Genomic DNA, 26165 nt, shown 5'->3' with positions numbered 1-26165 from the left:
GTAGAGAATGGACTTGAGGACATGGGGAGGGGAAGGGTAAGCTGGGACGAAGTGAGAGAGTGGCATGGACATATATACACTACCAAATGTAAAATAGATAGCTAGTGGAAAGCAGCTGCATAGCACAGGGAGATCAGCTGTGTGCTTTGTGACCACATAGAGTGGTGGGATAGGGAGGGTGGGAGGGAGATGCAAGAGGGAGGAGATAAGGGGATATATGTATATGTATAGCTGATTCACTTTGTTATACAGCAGAAACTAACACACCATTGTAAAGCAATTATACTCCAATAAAGGTGTTAAAACACACACACACACCTGCCCAACCAAAATAAATAGGTAAAATATACAGTATATCGAAGGATGGTAAATACCATGGGAAGAAAATAAAGTAGATAAGAAGTGCTGCTGGGTGGAGTGGCAGGGGTATGTAGGGCAGGAGCTGTAATTTTAAATAGAGTAGTCAATGGGGACCTCACAGAGAAGACTGTCCTAGTAAAGATCTAGGGAGTAAAGGCCTGAAGACCCTAGTGAAGCCATAAGTCAGGGCGACATTTGTGAGAAGAACATTCCAGAAAGAGAGAAAAATAAACACAAAGATCCTGTGGATGGGGTAGGGTGCATGCCTGATAGTTAGAAATAGCAAGGAAGCCAACAGGGCTAGACAGAATAGTAGGAAATAAAGTAAAAAAGGTAAATTTTAAGGATTTAGCCTTCCATTCTAAAAGAGGAAAAATAAGCTCTTTTTTTTTTTTGTAAATAAGATCTCCTCGGCTACTGTGTCGAGAACAGACTATAGTGGGCCCAAGGGCAGAGGCAAGGAAATCAGTTAAGAAACTATCACAACAAAGTATAGAAAGAATGCTGGCTTGATTCTGAGTGATAGCAGTGGAGGCAAAAAGCGATCAGATTCAGAAGTCATCTGGAAGATACAGCCAACAGGATTTGCACAGACTGACTGTCAATGATAACATCAAAGTTTTCTGGTGAAATCAGCTGGAAGAGTTGAGTTCGTATGAATTAGCTATACCCTTCCAACTGGATAGGTGGAAGAGTAAAATATTAGGAGTCTGGTTTTGGACACGTTGAGCTTCACACATCTATTAATCATCCAAACTATTAGAGCAGAGGTTCAGGAGTCCAGGAAAAACGTACAAGCTGGTAATTTCCAGAGTCTAAATGGCATTTAAAAGTATGGCACTAGGTGATATAACCAAGGAAGTGAGCATAAATAGGAAACACCTGAAAACTGAGCCCCGGGAAGACTCCATTGTTTAGAGGCTGGGAAGATGAGAAGGAAACAAACTGAGGAAGGGCCAGGGAAGAAGTGGAAGAAAAAGGAGAATGTGTTATTCTGGAAGTCAATTAAATAATGTATTTCAAGGAAGAGGAGTAACTAGCTCGGTCAAGTACTGCTGACAGGTCAAGGCAGAAAAGGCTAGGAATGAACTTCTGGATTTTAGCAGCAGGGGGGTCATAAATAATATTAATAAGAGTAGCTTTGGTGGGGGCTTCCCTGGTGGCGCAGTATAACTGATATAACTGTATAACTGATTCACTTTGTTATAAAGCAGAAACTAACACACCATTGTAAAGCAATTATACTCCAATAAAGATGTTAAAAAAAAAAAAGACATTAGGTAAATACCAAGGAAATCTGAGTAAATTACGGACTTTAGTTAATAATAATATATCTATATTGATCCATTAATTATAACAAATGTACCATACTAAATAAGATGATAATAATATGAGAAACTGGGTATGGAGTATATGAGAACTCTCTGTACTATCTTTGTGTTTTTTATGTAAATATAAAACTGCTCTAGGGCTTCCCTGGTGGCGCAGCAGTTGAGAATCTGCCTGCCAATGCAGGGCACATGGGTTCGAGCCCTGGTCTGGGAAGATCCCACATGCCGCGGAGCAACTAGGCCCGTGAGCCACAACTACTGAGCCTGCGCATCTGAAGCCTGTGCTCCGCAATAAGACAGCCCGTGATAGTGAGAGGCCCGCGCACCGCGATGAAGAGTGGCCCCTGCTTGCCGCAACTAGAGAAAGCCCTCGCACAGAAACGAAGACCCAACACAGCCAAAAATAAATAAATAAATAAATATTTAAAAAAAAAAAAAAAAAACTGCTCTAAAAAAAAAAAAAGAACTGCCATTTAAAAAAAATAATTAGAATTAAGCTATGCCAGGTAAAATTTTAAAATTTTAACTTGCCCTTTTTCTTACATTTATTTTATTTATGCTTCCAATCCACCAATGTTCTTTTTGTTACACTTTTGTCTTATGGTTTTATCCCATAGTTCAGGTATTGTTTTATAATGCACATCCCTACTACATCATGTACATATCACAGAGAAAGTGGATTAGTTGTGTTGTAACACACAAAAACATCACCCTTGGGCAGACTTTTCATACCAGGCACATCTCATAGCCCCATCCTTTGTTGGTTGCCTTTGGGTTCCTATTCCTGACCCAATGGTGTCTGGATGATAGTGTTGACGTAACTCAAAACATGGTGACACATGGTTGCATTTTCACTAGAGGCCCCAGAGATATGGCAGTTATCTGGTAAACCTAACCATCCTAGATCCTGATTAGGGTAGACTTCAAACCCTCTTTTGTATTGACCCAGCTTTCTTATCTCTTCTCTGGCATATATTCCCTGCAAATACTATGCCAATGTACCCAAGACACTAAATGCTTCTAGAAAAAAAAATTAAATTAACCATATAGATTGGTTAGTTTTATTATGAATTTATTATCGTCAGTATGATATGGACACTCAAATTACTTTGACATTCTCTAATGCCAGCATCCTCATTGGAATTAATACATCCTTCCCATAATGTTCTTTAAATCCTCTGACACACTGTCACACAGATGTTTCTAACATGCTACCTCTGCTCTCCTGTGAATCTACTGAGTCCACACATGTATGCTCCCTTCTATCTAATCTCAGAAGCTTCTTCGATCCAAGAATAACACCTACCTCCATCTGTACTTCATCCCCATTCTTTTTCACATCCTTTGAACTTCCCTCCATTAATTATTAGCATGCTATCTGTATTTCCAACTTCTTCACTTCAACTGGCTCCCAACTTTTAATGCAATTCATGCCTGATCTCTCCCATTTTTATCTCTCTTCTTTTGTACATTAAAAAAAACTCATTGAAGGTGCAGACTAAACATATTGCTGCTATTTTTCTACCTTTCCTGTACTTATAATGTTTCATCAAAACCTACTCTTCCACAACTTATTTTATAAATCCTGTCCTTTCCTCCCAGTTCTCATACTACTTGGTCTCTGCAGCGTTTGTCACTGGTCAGTCCTCTTTTAGTCTTCTCTCCTGAATTTCTCCTCCTCTGTTTCCTTAGTCACCTCTTTTCATGGTCCAGTGGACATTCTTCATCCTTCATCTCATCACTGAAATCAGTGGCTGTTCTCCAATGTCACACTTTCTGCCCCTGTCTCATGTACCTTCTCTTTGGTTGATTTCCTTTGCTTCTATTATCAAGTGTATAGTAATCTCTGAAACACTTATCTCTGGACAAGACTTAGCTTTCCAAGACTTATCTCTGGAAATCCAGATCTGAATACCCATTTCTCTGTTAGGCAGCTCTATTTGGATTTTCCACATGTAACCAAAACTCAGTAAATTTAAAATTTTTATCTCCACCATGCTCTTACCTCTGCTATTCCAGATTTCATCATTATCTTAGACCTAAGCTAAAAATCTATAATTCATATTTCCACAACACCAAGTATGGTCCACCTCTTTATTCACTCCAGAGCAAGCTATTTATGGGCAACATACATTTTAGAATTCTGCTGTCTTGAAATGTCAATTCTATCAATGAAAAAAAAAAGAAAACTGAGATGACTGATTGAAAATTTAGGGGACTTGTCAGATCAAATGAAAGAACTGAATAAATTAATAACTCTATAATATCATTTAAATGGAATTAGACATAGGAAAAAGTAAAATTGGCACTGGCTTTATCAAATTGATAACGTAACGTGCATAGTTTTGAACTTTCCCAAAATATAGTGAAAGAGTTAAAAATTCTCAGAGTAGAAAAATTATTGAAAGACAAAATAGAAGAAAAACTTTCCTGAACTAATGAGATACATCACGGGGGCTATTATGAACTAGCAACATTAATTAAAAGAACAAAAACACCACAAAAAAAAAAAAAGAGAGAGAGAGAATGAGAGAGAGGAACTGAATTTATTTAATGAATATTTAACTTCCAGTCACCATGTTAAATGTTGGGATTACAACAGTGAACACAACGAAGTCCCTGCCTTTATGAGCTTATGTCCTAGCAGTTACTATCAAGGAAATATTTGACCTTTTAAGAAGGTCAATTTGACCTTTAATCTTTCTCAGACTCATTTCCCTTGTATGTTTAAAACAGGGTTAATAACAGCTACTTTATAGATCTTCAGTCATTTATTTAAAGTATCTTGCAGAATGCCTAGGTGTGTGAATTAGTTATACAACAAATATAAGTCCTTTATTATTAAGATACCACTCCAACACGGCTTCTTACTTCAACACTACCATAATTCTCACTGTTCTCCAGAATTACAGCAACATATGGTGAGCCAGCAGACAGCTGAGAGAATCAAGCTTTCATCCCAGAACCAAACAGCATGTAATTCAAATGACTCAGTCACAGTCCCAAATAACTGACCAAGAAATATGTGATCCAGATTGAATAAAATAAAAAACTGAAAAGTGCTCTACTGTTAGCTGTTCACAGAGACAAAGTAAAAACACAGTGAATGTCAAAAACAAGATCAAAGAGGTCCATGACCAACAAATACAAGTATATATATTAAGAGACTGATAGAAAGTGCTATAATGCTATTTCTAGAATTATATCCAAATATGAGCCACTTGGCTTATAGTAGAGAGATTATTTTCTCTTCATTAATTTCAATGCCATTTGAGTCATGCTGGCTGGCAGACCATTTCGTTTTTTGTTTACTAAAATTTCTCCACAAACTAGTCAGCAACGCTTTAAATAAAGCCTCTTCTAGGTGACTACAACTGACTTTTTTTCTCTTTATCAGAATATTCACTGAGAATCTCTTGAACAACATGTTAGCTAACACACAGATCTAGAGAGGTACAGGGATTTGAACTCACAAACCAGATGAGACAGGGTATTAACACAAAGAAAACTGACAGTGAGATATGCTAGGTGGCAAATACATCCTAACGACAATATCTGTAGAAGGACATTTATAGACTTCTAATGGTCTAAATGGTGGAGGTCTCATGGAGGAGGTGAATTGGAATCAAGGCCGTAAGTAGAGAAAAGGGGGAGATAGGGCATTCCAAGTAGAGGAAAAGGCACAAGGAAAGATAAACAATGAGTACAGTCACTTGGCTAGTTCTGTAGGAAAGTAATCAGAGAGAATATCACAGAGGTGGAGAGGGGCCCACTGTAGAGAACCTTGAACGCTGCAACTCAATACTATCCGACATTTATTAAGCATCTTCTATGTATCAAGTACTGAACAAGGTAGGAGACAGTAGTCACAGGTAAATATAACAGGAGACTTCAAAGATATTACAATCCAGAATGAGAGACATGAAAAAACAAGTAATGATAAAACAATGAGGAAGGAAATTAGAACTAAATAGGTATACAATAAGTAATTGTGCAGTAGGGACACAGCTGGGATGTATTCCTTCCATGGAATTAGAATAAATATTTGTTTTGGAAAATTATTTATCTAAATGGGAAATGGAAGGTATAATAAGGGGGTAAATCTTTGATAAGCATCCACTTCAAATCTTCAACCTTAAAACTCAGCTTAAGAAACGTTTCCGTAGCTCTTTTGAGTTTTCCATAGGTTGCTTATTCACTTCCAAAAACCAAATGGAATGTTATCTCTTTGGCTCATAACAGAAGAGTTACATTTCTTGGATGACTCTTCAAGAACCCTGCCTTAGAGTGTTCAAAGAACAGGGTTCAAATCCCTGCTTGTTATGTGACCCTGAGCAAGTCATGTACTCTAAGTTTTCATTTCCTTCTCTATAAACTGGGGAAATTATCTTACAGGTTTGCTACAGAAAATAAAGGAGACAAAAGTAGTACAAACACAAAGCAGAGGGCTCGAGTTATGAAAGACAACAGTATTTATTTCCTCTGTTGACAGCAACCTTCATATTTCAGCATAAACAGTTTTTTTTTTGTTTTACATTTACGGAAATAGCTCTTTAAATGCCATTTCTAAGATCTCAGAAATGTAATAATTCCAATATTGCAAATGTTGCAATGTATCAAGATAAAATCTAATATTTTTAAACCAATCTGAAATTGTTACAGGTAGAAAAGAAAATTTCATACACCAAACTCATAATTATATAAATGTAATGTAATTAAATGACATACTTTTCAAATATGTGATACATAATGGTTTGGTTATACCATACTTATGAAATAAGGTTCCTGAAAAGTTGTTTACACAATAAGTTCATAAGTTAAATAATATTTATGCCCATGAAAATTTTATATTTATAGGAACTTCAAGGTCAAATTAATGGAAGAGAGACCTACTAAGTATAAATAGGAACCAGGAAATTCACTTATCCAACAAAGATTTGTTGAAAGCCCATTTAGTGCCTGGTACTACACACCATGCTTTAAAATTTCTCCTTTGTCATGGGACATAAAACTTAAGAAATAAATAAAAATAATTCTAATGGAATTTGCTGGGAAGTAGTTGAGAATGAAGACTATAGGAAAGAAGTGCAGTTGAGGTACTATTTTCAGGATAGTAAGAACAAAGCACAGTTCTGATTCAAAAGGGAGAGAAGCAGATATTGGCAACTGAGACCAGTTTCTCTATTTTGCTGAAAACATTCCTTTTGAATCCTACTGAAGGGAATGATCCATTCCTACCTTATCCAATTTAAAAATACATATGCTCAACTATCTGGTTTGGTTTAAGGAAAATGTACTTTCTTTACACTGAAGAAAAATTTAGAAGAAATTCCAAAATAATGCAATGAAAATGATAAGTAATTCCTAAGTATGTCCATCTTTAGGGGGTAGGGGGAAATTCCTCCCTTCTCAGAACACTGTTCAATGCACTTATATAAATAACTTGTTTAATCCTCACAACGACCCTATGTGGTATTTTTATTACCTACACTTTACAAGAGAGGAAACTGAAGCAAAGTCAAACAGCTATTAAGTGGTAGGGGTCCCAGGCCAGTGAACTATGAGAGATCCACGGCAGAAAAAAGTGGAAAATTCCCACAGCCCAGGCCTCACAGGATGCCTATGAGGGAAGTTCCACAGAAGATGCGCTAACAATCTGATTTACTAACAACCCAATAAAAAGAGCCAAGGAACAAACTGACAAACTGTTCCCAAGGAAGAAATAAAATATCCCCCAATTAATTTTATGATGTGATCATAACATTGCTACCAAACCACTCAAGAAAAGTAGAAGAAAGGTAATTAGAGACCACTCTTACTAGTGAGCATATGTGAGAAAATATCTTAAATAAAATATTAACAAATTAAATTTAGTGATGTTCAAAAAAAGAATACAACATGATTACATGATACATTTGTACATTCAAAGAATACAAGAATGGGTTATCAATAGAAAATCTATTAATTCACTATAGAAAAATCATTATCAACTCAATAGATGCTGAAAAAATTATTCAATAACATCCAACATCCACTCATAATTAAAAAATATACATACTTTGCAAACAAGGAATTTCAAAGGGAACTTCCTTAACTTGCTAAAGGATATCTAACAAAAATCTACTGCAAATAACATTCATAGGTGTGAAAGCTTCGACATGATCTTATCAAAGACAGGATCAAGAAAACACAGTATTAGTTCATGCTGCAGCATATCAGGCTGCATTGCAAGAGCAAATTAAGTTTGAAACTTAGTGGCTTAACATAATAAAGGTTCATTTTTCCCTGTGCTTTATGGTAATATAGGTTAGCAAGAGAATCACACTTCACAAAATTGCCCAAGGACCCGGGCTGATGAGACAGGCTGAACAACTTATAGCTGTACCATCTAGAACATGAGACCTCATTATCACTATAACAAGAGAGAGTTCATATCAATTCTTCTATGCTGCACCCTGGAAGGGATCCACATAATTTACATGTAGAGTCCATTGGCTGGAACTAGGCCCCATACACCTGCAAGAGGGCTTGAAAATATGGGAGAGGACATGAGTAGCCAATAAGCAATAAATGTCTCTGCCACATCCTGATCACCACTTTTATTTAAGAATGTATTAAAAATCCTAGTAAGTCAAGACAAATAAATAATTTGAAAGGCAGAAATAAAATTCATTGTTTGTTGAGGATATGGTTTCCTCTATTAAAAAAATTCAAGAATATCTAAGACAAGAATGTTATACAAAAATGTATTGCAGACCCATACATCAGTAAAACACATAAAAATGTAATTTTACATAAAAGACCACTTACAATGGAAACCAAAACTATAAGGTTTCTCGGAATAAATCTACCAATGTGTTAACACATTAGTGGAAAAGTGTATGTAACCTTAGTAAGACATGTAAGAACTGAGACCACCTACATTCACATGGCTTAGCTAACAGAACAAAAAACTGAGGCCCACCCACCTCAGCATGACTTTATCATGAGTTCTGGGAAATTCTTGCCAGGAAAATAATGCTATAAACCAGTAAATAGCTTCATTATTTGCTTCAGGAACTTCCCATAAATCATTTGCCTGAACAGCAGTCTGCTCAGTCATCAATCAGCTCCCTTCTCAAAACAACAGATTCTTAATCTGGGCAAACAGTCCCCTTCTCAGGACAAATCACTCAATAGGACAAATCCCTTCCCTATCAAATACCTGTTTATTTACCAAGACTTGCTTTAAGACTCTAACCTCTGTGTCCATTAATCCTAGACTTTTATATCACAAACTCTGCTAATTAGATTCCCACATTAAAAGCCCTACCTTAAACTACTGAAGCCCAGACCCCAAAACTCTATAAATATCTACCGTTAACCTTTCAGAGATACTACGAAGACTGTAAAGGTGGTGCTCTCCCTTACTGCATAATCATAAGCTCTGCTTTGCTTGGTATCAACAAATCATTCAGTTATCATGGTGGTCCTTTGGTGAGTTGGCAGTTGACAACCCTGGAAGTCCAATAAGATCCAAACAGACCCTCCTGGCTGCCACATCTAAGACGCTCAACTTAAATAGAAATAGCTTTTTCCTCCGAGACACTTGGGCCTCCCTCCTGGGGGTCTCTCTAACTACAATGGTGCTGTAAGTGAATCTTCCTGTTGAAGCTGGACTCTGCTCTCCTTTTGTTAAAGCTCCCAAATGCTGAGTTACTTTGTCTTGTAGGAATGCAGAGCCCTTGTCATTATCTGGTCAAATTTGAAAACTTGTAACCCAGGCGGAAATCTATCTTATTACTAACAATACTAATATGTCTCTCTCTCTTTGCCACTTTTTGCTCTGAGTCTGTAAGAGGAAGTTCATAGAGAAGTAACAGGCATTAGCTACTAAAGCTATCCTGGAGCCAGACCCAATGATTGACAGGTTCACATGTTCTCATTATACCATTTTAAAATCCTTAGTAGAAACTTTGCCCTGGGCCACTTGTCAGAATATCATAAAAACTCTCCTCAGTTTCATCTTCTTTTTTTTTTTTTGCCATGGGAGAAAACGCCTCTTAGAGAAATCACTACCAAACCTTCCATCTTCCTAGAATTACAGATTTATCAGGTCTCCAATTTAAGAAACCAACCACTAAGTTGGGGCCCAAGACATAAGGTGTACAAGCAACATACTGACCGACACTGCCAGACTCCTATGCCTGTGTTTCAGGTTATGCCCATGCCCCCTCCAAGTTAGATTCAAACTTTCCATCATCTTACATATATTTATACTATAATTTAAAATTTTACACTTACTGTTCCAAATAGCATAATTTCACTAAGCATATTTTAGAATTACAGTGGCCACTTTGGACGGTTTTTTATATGAACAAAACTGTTCATGTGAAAGATGCATTAGAATAAAAAGGAGCAAAATCCTACACATCCAATGGTCTGCACTTCTTAACTGGCCTAACAAAAATTCCAAAATATTTTTGAGTCCACGAATTGCTTCCATAAAAGATTTGCTGGCCAAGGTAAATTTTTAAAAATGTGAAAATGTAAAACTATGTCTTGTTTAGATACCCTCACATCCCATTGAGAGAAATGGCTTTTATCCCACTATTTCTTATTTCCTGTCCTATCCTCCTCCATTACCTCAGATCTCTATCCTTCTTTCTGTCTGCTTTCATTCCCATCTGACCTGCCAGAAACAAAAGCTCAATGACTTCTTAAAATTAAATCCCCTTCAGAATACATCAAGTGCCATATGGTTGATTTTTAAGCTCTGGTCTGTTTCTGAGCTGAATAGTCAGACACTCTCCAGCATCTAAACAAGATAACCAGGAATCTGCAGCAGAATTTAGAGTTCTGTGAACTTTAAACTAGCCTTTGAACGCTTCCTATCCCAATAAATGGTGTCATCAAACACTGAGTTGTGAAAATTAGAAACATAAGAGTCATTCTTAACATTGCATGGCTAAGCCCCTTCCAATGCTCTCTGCTTTCAATGTTTTCCTGCCTGTTTTTGCCTAGTTCCTGAAATTAAAAAAAAAATGCCTGGAGATATTTTTATTGAGATTTTGTTAATTTTTGAATTACCCTACATAGAAGAATATCTTTATGATATTGACACTCTTTCTCTAGGAGAACATAGTATATCTTTTCCATTTGTCAAGTCTACCTTTCTGTCAACATTAATCCTAAATATCTGTGTAATATCTCCACTGCAATCGACCTCCATTACTATCACCCCAATCCAATTCATCAGCATTTCTCACATTGACTATTCAATAGCCTACTAACTTGTATATTACTATCCATTCTTTTCCTAGTCCATACTACAATCAAGAGTAATATTTGCAAGGTACAAATCCAACTGTATCATCTTGTTGTTTAAAATAATTTCATTTGCTTTCCATTGTACCTAGGATAACTATCAAAATTCCTAACATGGCGAAAAGATGTGATCCCTATCTGCTACTCCAGCCTCAATTTGTATCATGCACCTACCCATGTCTTTCACTCCTAGCAACACTGGTCTTTTAGTTGCCTAGCCACTGAACCTTTATAAATGTTACTTCCCCTTTTCCCTTGCACATGTCCTTCCCTCCTTTTCACACAGTAAATTCTTATTCACTTTCAGAGCTCAAGAGCAATCACCAGTCCTCAAGATCCTTTATCCATTCTCCTTCACCAGATCAAATCCTCCTAATATATAACTAGTCCAAGCTAGCATGCATGTCCCCCATGATATTTATCACAGTTCCAAGTATATATTGATTTTTGTGATTTTATTATTACCTATCTCCCTCATCATCATGAAATATCCATGAATTCAGGCAGAGATAGTTTCTAGTTTTGCTAATTTTTTATTTCTAGCATAATAGAGTTTCAGTCATATCATCTTTCCTAACGGTAAGAGAGAAGTTGGGAGTGGAGAGGGACAAGGCATTCTAGATGTGACAGAAGAAATGACTAGCTTTCCATCACAATTCATCTTTCCCTCCTCCAGAGCAGAATTACTGCTGAGAAGCAATCCTTGCATCTAGGTGTGGCCATCTGATTAGTTCTTGGCAAACAGAGTGTAGGTAAAAATGTTATGTGTCAATTCCAGGCCAAGGTTTTTAAGAAAGAGATATGCCTCTTCAGGTTCTCCTTCATTTTCCACCATGTGAAGAGGACAGCAAAGCTCTAGAGTAAGGCAAAGGCACAGAATGGGGTCACTGCACGGAAAAAATAGTATGCAGATTAGAGGCACCTAAATTAACTATTATGTGAATAAAAACTAAATTTCTATTATATTAACCTTCTGAAGTTTGTAGGTTTATTTCTATAGCAAATAGCATTACCTCAAACAATTCAGAAATCAGTATCTTACTGTACTGGTCTTAACATAGACCTAAATATGCATTGGCCTGTAAGTCAGGAGCAGGAAGCAAGGGAATGGATACTTGAGGATTGAAAATTTAAGATCCAATAATGCAGTAGCAAAATAAAACTGTGACCTGCAACAGCTTGGAAGATAGACCACATAACTTTCAAGCTTATTACCTCTAGGAAAATAGCTGCAAAGGGCAAGAGATGTAGTGTGTGTTGACTTTTACTTATACTGAGCAAGGGATTTCAAGAATGACGAGCTCAGGAGAGATTGGTTTGAGAGCAGAAATGAAATAGTATAGAAAGATTTTAGTAATCGAGGGCCTCTCAGGGCCAGGAAAAGTGAGTGTCAACTGCGTGTGGACACAAAATGTAGAAGGTTAAGACAGAAAAAGGCTTTGAGCTTTGAACAAAGGGCCATTAAAACTTTTTAAACAGAGAAATGAAATCCTAAGACAAAAATCAGATTGAGGAGGTTGCTTCCCATCTCAGCCTACTTCAAAGGGCCTCAAGGTAAGCCATTAAAAGGCATAAGAACTAAAGAAATAAATCAGACTTTAGAATTATATTTAGAGGGAAAAAAACAACTTTGTGTGTATTTACTGAAACATTAAACTGACTGGAAGCAAATAAATGAGAAGTTGATACTTGCCTAAATCTATATTGCCTAAGAAATCAAGAACCTGGCCTTTAAGAGCCTAAGTCTATAAAACAGCTCTCAGGCCCCAAAACTTTTAACAGCAGGAAGTGGGCTAGAAAACTATGCAGTCCCAAGAGATCAAGTCCTCCAAACCCATTTCAGAGAGGATAGCTCACTGCCACGTAGGATAATAAATGGACATTTATTATCTACCTTAGCTGCAGGGTAGAGTCAGGGCCCATGGAGAGTGAGGTCTAAGAAAGGACATTCCTCTACTATCAGGGCAGCGGGGCACCTGCCTGTTAGGTTCACAAAGCTTGCCCAGCAGCATTTATCATTGCTGTAGACTAGTAACTGCTCTTCATTCTCTATTTCTCCCTTTTGCAAATAAGAGCACCATTTTTTTTCCAGTTATCCTATCCCTGCTCTAACAAGACATACCAGAAATGAGGTTCAGGTAGAGTGAGAAGGTGAGGGAGGGGAGAAGTAACTTGTCTTGGTTCACAGGTCACTGGATCACAGGGAGTCTATCTGGATCTGGCTCATCCAACACTCAAAGATCCTGAACTTCAAGCTAGATTCAAGTGGAACTTGAATGATGGAACTTCAAGTGATTTTCCTGGAAGAGGACAAGAGTATGTTCTGTGTGAGGGAAGAAAGGGACATTTGGTGGCCAGACAGGCAGACTATGACAGGTATGGTCGGTGGTCTACTAAAATCTATGAGCCCTCTTCAGCGGGAAACAGCTGCCTAACTAGGATCCCTATTTGCTAGCCACCTTCCTCATCTTGCTTCTAGATGTGACTAGTTCTTGTCAATGGAATGTAAGAAGTGACTTAATTCACTTCCAGGCTTTTTTTTTTTTTTAAATTAATTAATTAATTTTTGGCTGAGTTGGGTCATTCATTTGAATGTCTAGCAATGAAAGGACAAAGAAACAGGGAACAATAAAGATATAGGGAGGCAGGTTGAGAGGTGTGCTCTTTTTCTGAGAACTTTGTATTTATAGAACAGCTGATTATAATGCATCCAGGGTGAAGAGAGGTGACTTTGGCCAAAAGAACAGCTAACGACCAAGTAACTAGAAATCTTAAAGAGGGAGGTGGCAGATATAATAGGTATGAAGGAGTAGGAAAAATAGAAAATAAACATGTTAAATAGCCATTATCTCTCAATATATGCCCTCTACTCAAGCCAGACCAGTAGTTTCCCCCCTGCCTCCAGGACAGTGTACTTATTGTAAACTCCAAGGCTTTTTCATGTTGTTTTCCTTCTAAGACATTCTTCTTTCTCTTCCCTTGCCTCTGCAGAATATATTTCTCAACAGAACTCAGGCCAAGTCCCACTTTTCTAAAAAATTTTTGCAAGCACTCCTAGTTTCATAACTCTTCTCCTTGTAGAAATCCTATAGTGTTCCACTACCAGTTACTATATGCCTATAAGAAAATAGCCCTTTATTTTTTTCATAGAAAAGACAGCACTGTTCAATGCTGCATATGTATTTCTGTGAAAATCTACCTCTTCAGTACAGAAATAATCCTGTGAGCTCACTTACCACCCACAGCCTTACAAAGGTAGTATGAATGATCAACTTCTACTCTAACTCTAAAAGTGAAGAATACAGAGGTGAGGGTGGGCAGATGTTAAAGATGAATAGAAGTGAAGCTCTTTTAAAGAATTCATTTAGAAAAGAGGATTCTAAATATATCACCTACCTTTAAATGGACCAGTCAATGTAGAATTGGATTATAGTTACCTTAGGATAAAGATTAGTGTCCTAAAAACTTTATACCTTTCTCTCCATTCTATACTTTTGTATATTTGGTTTACTTGTTTTCTCTTCATAATCCACTCACACAACACACATATTTTAGGAATCCACACTGTATATCAGACAATATGTAGCAATTGTTAATAAGCAAGATCAATAAGATCCTTGCCATTCTGGAACTTACAGATTAGTAAAAAAAATAAAGATGCAAATAAAGAAGAAAATAAATAAAACTTGTGAAACATGACTTGAAGATAGGCTTGTCCCTTAGGTATTACAACTAAGGTAGCTTCCCTGAGCCCCATGCAAGACAACAAACATTATGCTTCTTGATGTGTGTGTGTGCGTGTGCATGCATGCACATATATATTACACAGATCAGTATCCATGTATGTGTTTGAATAAGTTCCACATAATAGGGTAGGTCTGCACCAGGGGAATTATGCCAGGCCCACACTCCTCTAGGGACAGCCTTAAGCAAGGGCATGACCCTATACAAACGCTATACAAGGAACGGCTGTATTCAAGTGCTGTATCCACGTCTATACTAGTAGTTCTGAAATGCGAATCCTTGGGTAGACAGCAAAATAGTTGCATAAGAATCACCTGGAAACTTGTTTAAAATAAAAATTTCTAGTCTACAGTCTCAACAATTTTAATTTAGTAGGCCTGGAATAAACTTATATAAAGTTCCACCTCGACGATTCTGACACTCTGGTAGATCTGGCCCCTTATTCACACGGTGCCTTGACTTGTTACTTAACTGTTCCATATTTCTTTTATCACAATCAAAGCATGGCAAAGAGCTATGCTGTTCAGTGCCAGTAAGCATGGGATAAATTGTTTCCAAGTAAATAAACAAAGGTATTATAAGGAAGGCTATGTTTTTTGTTTTGTATTGTTTTCCCAACTATGATGCCTCTTCTTATTAAGAAGCTTACACTTAGGGACAGAAAAGAAAAACTCTGGGGCAGTACTTCTCAAAATGTAGAACATGAACTACTAGTGGTATAGCAGATAACTTAGTATGGTACCCAAAATGAATTTAGATGATACACAAGATTATTTTACATAGCACATGGACATACACTAAAAGATACTGAATTCCAAAAGAAAAATATATTTTCTTTTCAATTCTCTTTCAATCAGAAATCTTCAGTTAGCTATTGGTATGTCTCCTATACCTGTCTATCATTGCTTATCTCATTTTAAGAAAAAGAGAACATGTCTCAGAGCCTTTGGAGAACAATAGTTTTCTAGCCAGAATTTAGTAACGTTGTTTTGTTTTTGCTGTATTTTTAAGGCTATCATCCATTTAAAGTATATGATACTGATTTTTCATTTACACTGGTGAAATAAATAAAAACAAGGTGAATTTTTAAAAGACAGCATAAATTACATGCAGGTATTGTAAAACTTATGAGGATGCTCTACGAATGACTGAAATTTAGAAATACTACTGTGTGAGGTATCACTAAAAGTAGCAACCAATTTCTCTCTGTCTCTGTCTCTCTCTCACAGACACACACACACACATATACACATACACAAACAAGTAATGAACAATCAAAAGTCACAAAACATTTGTAGCAAGACACTCAATGAAAAGTCTATCCTACCACCTGACAACATAGACAAAATAATGACATTCCATAATATGACAATTATTGTTTGTAAATTTCTTGACTAAATGAATATGATAATATCTGACCATACATATACAAAATTTACTAATGTTCTAATCTGAAAGCCAGGATAATTATTGTTCTGCAATTTATACTACATACCTTATAATCCTTGGGTCGGTAGCAGCCAAGGTGAGAATGATCTAAAAAAGGATGTACAAAAGAAACTATAAATATTTCCTATCAAAAAGAAGAAATTTGTCTTCATCTTTGATTTTTCCTACAATCACTCTGTTTCTACGATTATAATTCATACAGCAGTTTTCAGAAATATCTTAAAAATCCTTCAGTAATGTTACAAAGATGATAAGCAACAAGTTAAAATCTGTATCAGTTCTTCAGCAATTAAGTGACTTCAAATAGTATTTTCATTAGAGTAGGAGATAACTGATACAGGCCAGATTAATTATTAGTTGATAAACCAATTTGTCTACATGAAATGGATAATTTTTAGTTGACAAACCAGTTTATGATGAAATGTAATTTGAATATATAGATTTGATAGATACTGCCAAACTCCATGTGTTCCTAATCTTGGAGTCCATGCTTGAATTAAGTGAGTGTAATGGAAACGGGACCAGCTTTAGAGGGCGGGAGCATACTGCCCCGTAGTGTACAGATCTTGCTGACAAATAGATGTGCATTACAGTTCAGGCTCCAGCACTTCCAATATGGCCCTGGGCACATTATCTAATCTTTCTAAGTCTCAGATTCCTCAATTTTCTAATGCAGGTGTCCCCAAGCCCCAGGCCACAGACTGGTACCAGTCCTTGGCCTGTTAGGAACCAGGCCGCACAGCAGGAGAGGTGAGCAGCGGGTGAGTGAGCAAAGCTTCATCTGCCACTCCCTATTGCTCCCCATTACCGCCTGAACCATCCCCCTTCCCCACCCCCCCACCCGGTGGAAAAACTGTCTTCCACGAAACCAGTCCCTGGTGCCAAAAAGGCTGGGGACCACTGGTCTAATGTACCTCTTTCGTAATATTGTTTTAAAGATTACATTAGATATTACATGTAAGGCAATACAATAAATGTTAACTATTATTACTAACAGCATTATCAACATCATTACTATTGAAATCTAAGTCAAACAAGGCCAGGTTCAACTTCCACCACTTATCATACATGTTAGTTTGGTCAAGTTATACAATTAATCTGTTTTTCATTCCTCATTTTAAGAGTATGAAGACAATGCTTACCTTACCTCAGAGAGTTATAGTGATGATTAAATTATACAATTTATAAAAGTACCTAGCATAGCATCTACAACAGTGGACTATAAAGCTATTCCAAATCTCTCCCTAAGACAAAGACCACTACATTGTAGATGCAGATTTGGGGTTTTACTCATTACTTGAAGGAGTCAAGTTTTAAGTATTATAATCTCTGTTATATTGATAGATAAGAAAATCAGAACCATAATTTGCAATTCTACTTCTTTACTAATACATTCCAGTCAAAAACATTCTAACATTCTATATTTTACCTTCCCAAACCACCTTGTACAGAAAAAAAAAAAAATGCTATATGGATAGAGACCCAGGATAGTCTATATTTAGTCAATTAGCTTTCATTTATAGCACAAGATGTTTGTTCTCCAAGTGTCCTGAGCCATTATAAGAGGGTAGCTGAAACGTTAATGTCTTTCACACAAGGTCAACTTCACCATTTAATTCAGTAAGATCCAACTTACTTCAACTGCTTTTCAAAATTCAAAATAAAAGTAACTCCCAACCTAACTCCTCTTCTGTAAAGTCTAATGTACAACATGGCCACAAGTAGCAGAAGAAATAAAAGAATGATAAGGACACACTGAGTCTAATTCTCCAAACATGCTAACTTTGAAAATTAAGGTAATAATTTCTATACATAATATATATTCTTTCTGGTAGCTAATGTAATATTCAAAATATCAATATATTAAAACACAGGAATGTCTTCTGCTCTCCACAAACCATTTATAAACTTATCCTAATTCAGACAAATTTATATAATTTTCTTTCACTTTTATAAATTAAGCTATTACTTTGATCTGAGGTTTCCTAATGTTCACATTTAATCACCTTTACCAACAATTAGGTACTTAACTATATTCTAAATGCAGGAGATAGAGGAGATAAAAGCCACGACCCATGGTTGTGAAGTGTTTATAATTTACTTTAGTTAAGTTATAGGAAGTTGAATAACAGCAGCATAAAAGAACAGGCTAAATCAGAATGGTATAGGCAATTAATGCTATTAAAAAGTCATATCAGAGATCGATCTCTCAAAGTTGAAGGCCATCAGGAAAAACTTCCTAAAGGACGAAAAAGTTGAGCTGGGTCTTAATGAATGGGTTACACTTAAGAAAAGTATGAAGATAAAGAGCTAATTTAGATCGTGTGTGTGTGTGTGTGCGCATGCGCGTGCACGACCTTGAACAACTTACTCTACTTCCTTAAATCTCAGATTTCTTTATCTGTAAAATGAGGATAAATAATAGCATCTAAAATTCTTGAGGTGACTATGAGTAATTAATCAATGAAATATTAAGCATTTAGAATAGTGGCTAGCAGAAAACACAATAATATTAGTTATTATTTGATTCTCCAATAATCTCATGAAATCAGTGTTACAAACTGAATATTTGTGTCCTCCCAAAATTCATATGTTGAGGCCCTACCCCTCAAAGTGATGGTATTTGGAAATGAGACCCTTAGGTGGTAATTAGGGTTAGATGAGGTCATGAGGATGGGGCCGCATAATGGAAAGAGTGCCCTTATAAGAAGAGACAGTCAGATCTTGCACTTGAGCTCTGGTGTGCTCACTCATTCACTCATGCTCTCTCTCCCTTTTTATTCTAAAAATAGATATTAGTGATTTCACAACTGTGCAAATTTATTAAAAATTATTTAATTGTAAACTTATAACAAGTGAATTTTATGATATATAAATTATACCTCAATAAAGCTGTTAAAAATGTTTTATAAATAATAGAGAATTAAAGAAACTAAAAAAGGAGTTCCTAAAAATGATACTCTGTAAAACAAGGAGGCACACAAACAAATGAGATATTTTGCTGATAAGTATATACATGATGACTACATGCATTTTATTCAGAAAAGATGAAGATATTACCATTTATTGCTATCTACTCAAGATATGACCTATTAGGATTTGGGATGTTATTTCCAATTTATTTGACATAAAAATAATAACCATCAAACAAAGGGACTAGTGGAAGCTCATAAAAGATTACAATCTTGTGTAGAATTGAAACTCACGACAGAATCTTCAAATGAAGAGAATAAGAGACGTTTCCTCCAAGGGGGAGACAGAGTCTAATATCTTTCCTAAATCCTAAGCAAATTTTAAAAAGGCCAGGATGTTGCTATTGATTTCCTCTTTAAAATGCACAAATGACTGAATAAAGCTTCCATATATTCTTGAGGTGTAAGAGATACTGAGTTTCTTCAAAAGGACTGCACAAATTACAATTAGAATTATATATCAAGGAAATTCCAGACAGAGAAAATTTGAAAATTTTATTTAAAAAAGTACACCTAAATGAAAGTAGGAAAAGTGGTAGGAGAGTGGTGGAAAAGAAAGGAAGTTGGGGTTAGAAGACCTGGGTTCTACACTGTACACGGCTATTCTGTAGCTCTCCAACATATCACGTAACCTCTCCAAGCCTCTGTCACTCTTCCTGATCAAATATAGTTACATCCATCTTCACATTATTATGAGGACTAAATAAATCAATGCTGGTGAAAATGGTAACCTATAGGAACTTAAGAATTATTAGGCAAGATAATTTGGTAAGAAAATGTTCAAGAAGAATTTTCATTAAAGATAGTCATAAGTGAAAATTCACTATGTGTAAGACATTCTATCATAAGAAATTCACATATGTATTTAAATAGCTGATAAGAACCCAAAGCACAATTGCTCAACTGCCAACCAGAAAAAGAAAAAAAAAAAAGTAGTCCAAAGAATAGGGGCATTAAAATTAGAGAAATGAGAAGGGAAAACTCTTTATAGTAAAAGGCAAATAATAAATATATAAAGAAAAATGGAATTTTAAAAAATATTTGGTAAACATCACTGTAATAAATTGTTTCAGGCAAGAATCATCAATGTATGCTAAAGGGGTTGAAGTCGAAGAGTATTACATAGTCTCAATCTTCCCATAATTACAAAGGGAAGGAAGAAAATAGCACCTTCATGCTGGAGAAACTGAGCAGACCCCATCTTAATCAAGTGAGCAAATTAACATCACCAGTAACAAAGCAACATCACATACATCCTGACATGATGCACTGAGAGTAATACATCACTTCTGTTGTATTCTGGGGGAAAATGAATAAATCTAATCATGAGGAGAAAAAAATCAAACAAACCCAAATTGAGGGAGATCTATTAAAAAACTGGCCTTTATTCTTCAAAATTATCACATCATTAAACACAAAGAAAGACTAAGAAACTGATCCATATTAAAGAAAACTAAAGAGACATGGCAACTGAACCTTATGTACGTTGTGGAATTTCTTTTGCTATAAAGATATTATTAGAACAAGTGGCAAAATATGACTTAGGTTTATAGCTTAGTTAACATTATATCATTAATTTCCTGTTTTGATACTTGCATCACATAAGAAAACAACTGTATTAGTTTCCTCAGGCTGTCATCTACCATAAACGAGGTGGCTTAAACCACAGACATTTATTTCTCATAGTTCTAGAGGCTGGAAGTCTGAGATGTGGGTGCCAGCACAGCCAGGTTCAAGTGAGAGCTCTCATTCTGGCTTGAGGATGGCTGCCTTTTGGCTGTGTCCTTACATGACAGAGAGAGAAAGCAAGACCTCTGGTGTCTCTTCTTATAAGGGCACTAATCCTATCATGAGGACCCCACTCCATAAACTCATCTACACCTAATTACCTCCCAAAGATAATGACCCGTCTCCAGATACCATCACTGGGGGGTTAGAGTTTCAACATATGAACTTTGAGCGACACAATTCAGCCCATGGCAATGTCCTTGTCAAGAAAAGTTTATACACAGACACTCATACAGAGATGGAGGCAGGGAGGAGAAAGAGAGAGAGGAAGAGGGAAAAGCAAATATTGATATTTGTGGACTCTGAGTAAAAGGTGTAGGGGAATTCTTTGTACTATCTCAACTTCCTATAAGTCTGAAATTATGTCAAATTAAAAAGAAAAAAAAAGTACCTCATTACTGACCTCTCTGATTGTACCTCTACACAGGCAGCTGGCTGTTTTGATTAGAAGTTACTAGAAACTATAACAGTTCTGCTGGCAAATACATAATAATTGTCAAGGGAAATCAGACATTTAAGTGCATTCTAAAAACATCTTCCAAAGAAATGCCTATATTGAAGCTATTTTCAATTTTCTGGTTCTGAAAGCTTATTTACTCTATGTCTATAAGTTTAGTCCAAGAGGGGAAACATCTGTTGGATGGGGAACATCCCTTGGAGGGGAAAGTCCAAGAGTATAACATCTGTTCCTAATTTCATATAATCTTCTATTCTGAGTATGAAAGACTTATTGATCACCCCATTTATCTCCCAGTTAGGGCTAAAAAAGCAAAATAAGTGAGTACAAACTGTTCATGTTCTCAGATAAGAATGTTTCATATCCCAATTTTTAAAAACAGACAGATTATACACTAGCATTTAGAAACAAAAAGAGACAGAGCTCGCTACATGTTGATTGTATTTTTTCACTCTCACTTTTCTATGCCTTTTTTTTAGTGTGCAGTAAATTAACTTAAAGGCTGCTGGTGAATACTTGGTGAACTGACTAGCTAATGTCTACAGATATTAACACTTACATATCTCTAATTATGAAATACTATTTAATCTTCTTCATAAAAATCATCTTCATATTGAACTTAAGAAACAACTTATCTAACCATCAGGACCAGGTCTAAAAATGAAAAAAAAATATTATAAACTAAACCTAAAGGATGTTATCTTTCCAGAAATATAAATAATAAGTATTTTGACAGCTGATATTTATTAAGTATCTTGTGTGCTAGAGCATTTTACATGGTAATATTTATCATGTTATCTTCATTCTTCAATAAACTGATTATCAGAGTAGTTAAAGTGATTTGTTCAAGAATGCCCAGTTTAAAAAAAAAAAAAAATGAAAGCCCAGTTTATAAATAAGTGGTAGAGAAGGTATTCAAATATATGTGTAAATGTATGTCCAAAACCTATAAACGTGAACTCTTTTTACAACGGTGTTTCCCAAAGCCTGTTCCATAAACTAAGTAATGTATGTTAAGGAGAGGAAAAGGTTTCATGGTCAAATAAATTTAGAAATTGTTGAGCAAAACAAAACAAAACTTTTTTTTTTTTTTTTTACTAAAAGGTATCATAGTCTTTAATAAGCTAATATGTGCTTTGAATCTCAAAGATGAAGATGGTTTATAACAGCACAGAAATTCTATTATTTTTAGAGAGTACCGACATGGGTGTCCCACAAGTTGTAAAAAGTGGCATTATACCATATTTTCCAATGCAGCAAAGATTCTGTTTTTATTAACTGATGCCAAGATAAAGACTTGCATGTAGCCAAGAGAACTAAAACAGATGAAGAGAGATAACTTGTAGCTTACCATTGTGCAGCCTGGACCATCCATCTCTTTCACAGTCTCTGCCAGAAGATCCAAATAAAGCATCAGCCCTGGGACTTGGGGGATCAACCTAGAATAAGGAAGATTTCAATGTAAAAAAGAGCTTAAATATTTTTTTCAGTCTCATGGTGTCAGAAAATCAATTGAAGTACATAGATCACATATCATTAAGTTAACATGATACTGCCTATACAGTTCAAGGATGTTCCAAGATCAGAGCTTAGCCGAGTATTTTGCTGTTTGTTTTCAAATAAAATTTAAGGTAAACTCCTGAAATTTTTAATTATATTTTGAATACACTCTAAAATGAACACATTTACAGTTGAAATGTCCATTATTTTATTGCCTAGTTTGCTTCTTATTACAAAGTTAAAAAAAGGGAAATCTTACTTTGCCACATTTAAAAAACAAGTTTAGCCATTTACTAATTATCTCCTTAGCATATAGATTTTGAATTTAATGTCTTTACTTGGCTGTGTTCAGGAGTCAGCATTCTGAGTATAGTAATAAAAGATATTAACAGTTATCCACATTTTCTAACAAAAAAAAGTCAGAATGATATAAATCTGTGCAAAAAAGACAGCTCTACTTACCATAATTAGAAACTTTGTACATAAAAGGACAATATCAAAAAAGTGAAAAGGCAACCCATGTAGTAGGAGAAAATATTTGCAAATCATTATCAGAAAAGGCATTAATATCCAGAATATATAAAGAAACATCTAAAACTCAATCTAAAAAACTCAATTAAAAGTTGGGCAAAGGACTTAAGAAGACATTTCTCCAAAAGATATACAAATGACCAATAAGCACATGGAAAACCATTCAACATCATTAATCATAAAGGAAGTACAAATCAAAATTCTAGTTTACCCCCATCAGGATGGCCATTATCAAAAAGCAGAAAATAACAAGTGTTGACAAGGATATGGAGAAATTGAACCACTTGTGCACTCTTGGTAGGAATGTAAATTGGCACAGCCACTATGGAAAACAGCATAGTGGCTCCTCAAAAAACTCAAAATAGGATCGTCATATGATCCGGCAATTCCACTCCTGGGTATATACCCAAAAGAATTGAAAGCAGGGCCCTGAATAGATATTTCTATACTATTTTCACAGTAGTATTATTCACAACAGCCAAAAGGTAGAAGCAACCTGTGTCCATCAACAGATGAATTAATAAACAAAATATGGTATATACATGTAAAAGATCATGCAGCCGTAATAAGGAAGACAATTCTGACACATGCTGTAACATGAGTTAACCTTGATGACTTTATGCTAAGTGAAACAAGCAATTCACAAATTGACAAATATTGTATATATTAGGTAGCACTTATATGAGGTACCCAAAATAGTCAAATTCATAGAGACAAAAAGTAGAATGGTAGCTGCCAGGGGCTGAAGGGAAAGAGGAATGGGGAGTTATTGTTTAACAGGTACAGAGTTTCAGTTTAGCAAGATGAAAAATGTTCTGGAGATAGACGGTGGTGATGATTACACAACGTGAATGTACTTAATGTGTACACTTTAAAATGTACAATTAAAAATGGTTAAAATAGTAAGTTTTATATTGTGCATATTTTACTACAATTTTTTAAAACTCAACTTTAAAAAAAGGAATGTGAAAAGACAAGCCACAGAATGAGAAAAAATATTTGCATATCATATAACTGATAAGGATCTAGAATCCTAAATATATAACAGAAAACTTACAACTGAATTCAACAAAAAGGCAAACAACTCAATTAAAAATGGGCAAAGGACTTGAATAGACATTTCTCCAAAGAAGATATGCAAACGGCAACAAGCACATGAAAAGATGGCCAGCATCATTAGTCATTAGGGAAATGCAAATCAAAACCATAATGAGATACCACTCCACACCCCTCAGGATGGCTACAATAAAAATAAAACAAAACAAAATGAGAATGTGGTGAGAATGTTAGCGAGAATGTGGATAAACTGGAACCACCACACATTGCTGGTGGAAACAAAATGGAGCAACCACTGTGGGAAACAGTTTGGCAATTCCTCAAGAAGTTAAACACAGAATTACCATATGGCCCACCAATTCCACTCCTAGGTATTAAAGCAGTTGGGAATTAAAACAGGTATTCAAACAAAAACTTGTGTATGAATGTTCATAGAAGTACTATTCACATAACTAAAAGTTGAAAACCCAAATGTCCATCAACAGATTAATGGATAAACAAAATGTACAATGGATTATTCAGTCATAAAAAGAATCAAGTACTGATACATGCTACAACATGGATGAAACTAGAAAACACTGTGCTAAATGAAAAAAGCCAAACACTGTACATCCATAGAGATAGTGAGCAGATTAGTGGCTGCCAGGGGCTGGGGAAAGAAATGGGGAGTGAATGCTTAATGAGCATGGGGTTTCCACTTAGGGTGATGAAAAAGTTCTGGAACTAGATAGTGGTGACAGTTGCACCACAATATGAATATACTTGATGTCACTGAATTATACACTTTAAAATGGTTGAAATGGTAAATTTTATGTTATGAATATTTTACCACAATAGAAAAAAATCCTATTCTGCATAAATAAAAAAGCAAAGAATGCAGTTTAACTCTTATAGGATGGTTGTGCCAGTTTGGGAGACTACTAGTTAGATTCTTGAAATGGCTTCTTATTCTTTAAGATTACTTTTTATACAGTGTTTGTAGAATTAGAATGTCTTTCCTAAACGTATTACATTTCGCATATTCATGTATCAAATTAAAATTTTGTTTGGTTACCAATTTTGTTAAGTGCTTTTAAAATCATGAATGCCTATGGGGCCAAGAGAGCCATACATTTATAAATACAGTTGGAAAAAATCTAGTCCTATACAATAACGTAAGCAATTTTCTAACTACAAGCTTAGAAGTATGTATTTCTTTCTGTTCAATGGAAAGCTGAAGGGGAAATCATTTAAATAAAAATGTGAAGATTTATATCAAGCATCATTAAAATTATTCTATTTTGAACAGTGACATGAAAATAATAATACACATTTTAAGAGCAGTTACTTCCCTAAGCAACTTCTACGTAGCTAACACTCAAAATATTCCTGGTTATCTTTGTACATAGGCATTTTAATTAAAATGCTAATATTCCTTCAGATTAGAATTTAGCATGTCCTTTCTTTTCAATTTAATTTGCAATTATGAGCAAACAGAATTAAAGGCATTCTGAAACTGCCGTCAAACAAGCAAGTAAACATATCTGGATGTTGTTCAAACAACAAAAAAATGTGACCAGAACCTATAAACAAGTTCTATAGGAATAAGACAAGTATAATCACAATAATCTCAATAAAATATTATCATTTAAAAGTGTTCATTATATTATAAATTTTCTTTTTTACAATAAA

General features: G+C 35.5%; 1 protein-coding gene across 8 annotated transcripts in view; it reads right to left on the bottom strand.

Moving 5' to 3' along the window:
- The window catches only part of SPATA6 (spermatogenesis associated 6), a 154529-nt gene that overhangs the window by 60577 nt on the left and 67787 nt on the right, over positions 1-26165 (bottom strand). For all 8 annotated transcript variants that reach the window (XM_082371218.1, XM_082371215.1, XM_082371216.1 and 5 more), the window contains 2 exons: positions 22759-22846; positions 16237-16277 (listed from right to left, as the gene is read on the bottom strand). In XM_082371218.1, coding sequence (XP_082227344.1) covers positions 16237-16277; positions 22759-22846 — 129 coding nt within the window. The remainder of the gene's footprint in view (positions 1-16236; positions 16278-22758; positions 22847-26165) is intronic.

The sequence above is a fragment of the Balaenoptera borealis genome, assembly GCF_965194805.1.
Source record: "Balaenoptera borealis genome assembly, chromosome: 1".
NCBI classification, from domain to species: domain Eukaryota; kingdom Metazoa; phylum Chordata; class Mammalia; order Artiodactyla; family Balaenopteridae; genus Balaenoptera; species Balaenoptera borealis.
The sequence above is the reverse complement of the archived record's forward strand: the minus strand, read 5'-3'. Positions and strand labels throughout refer to the sequence as shown.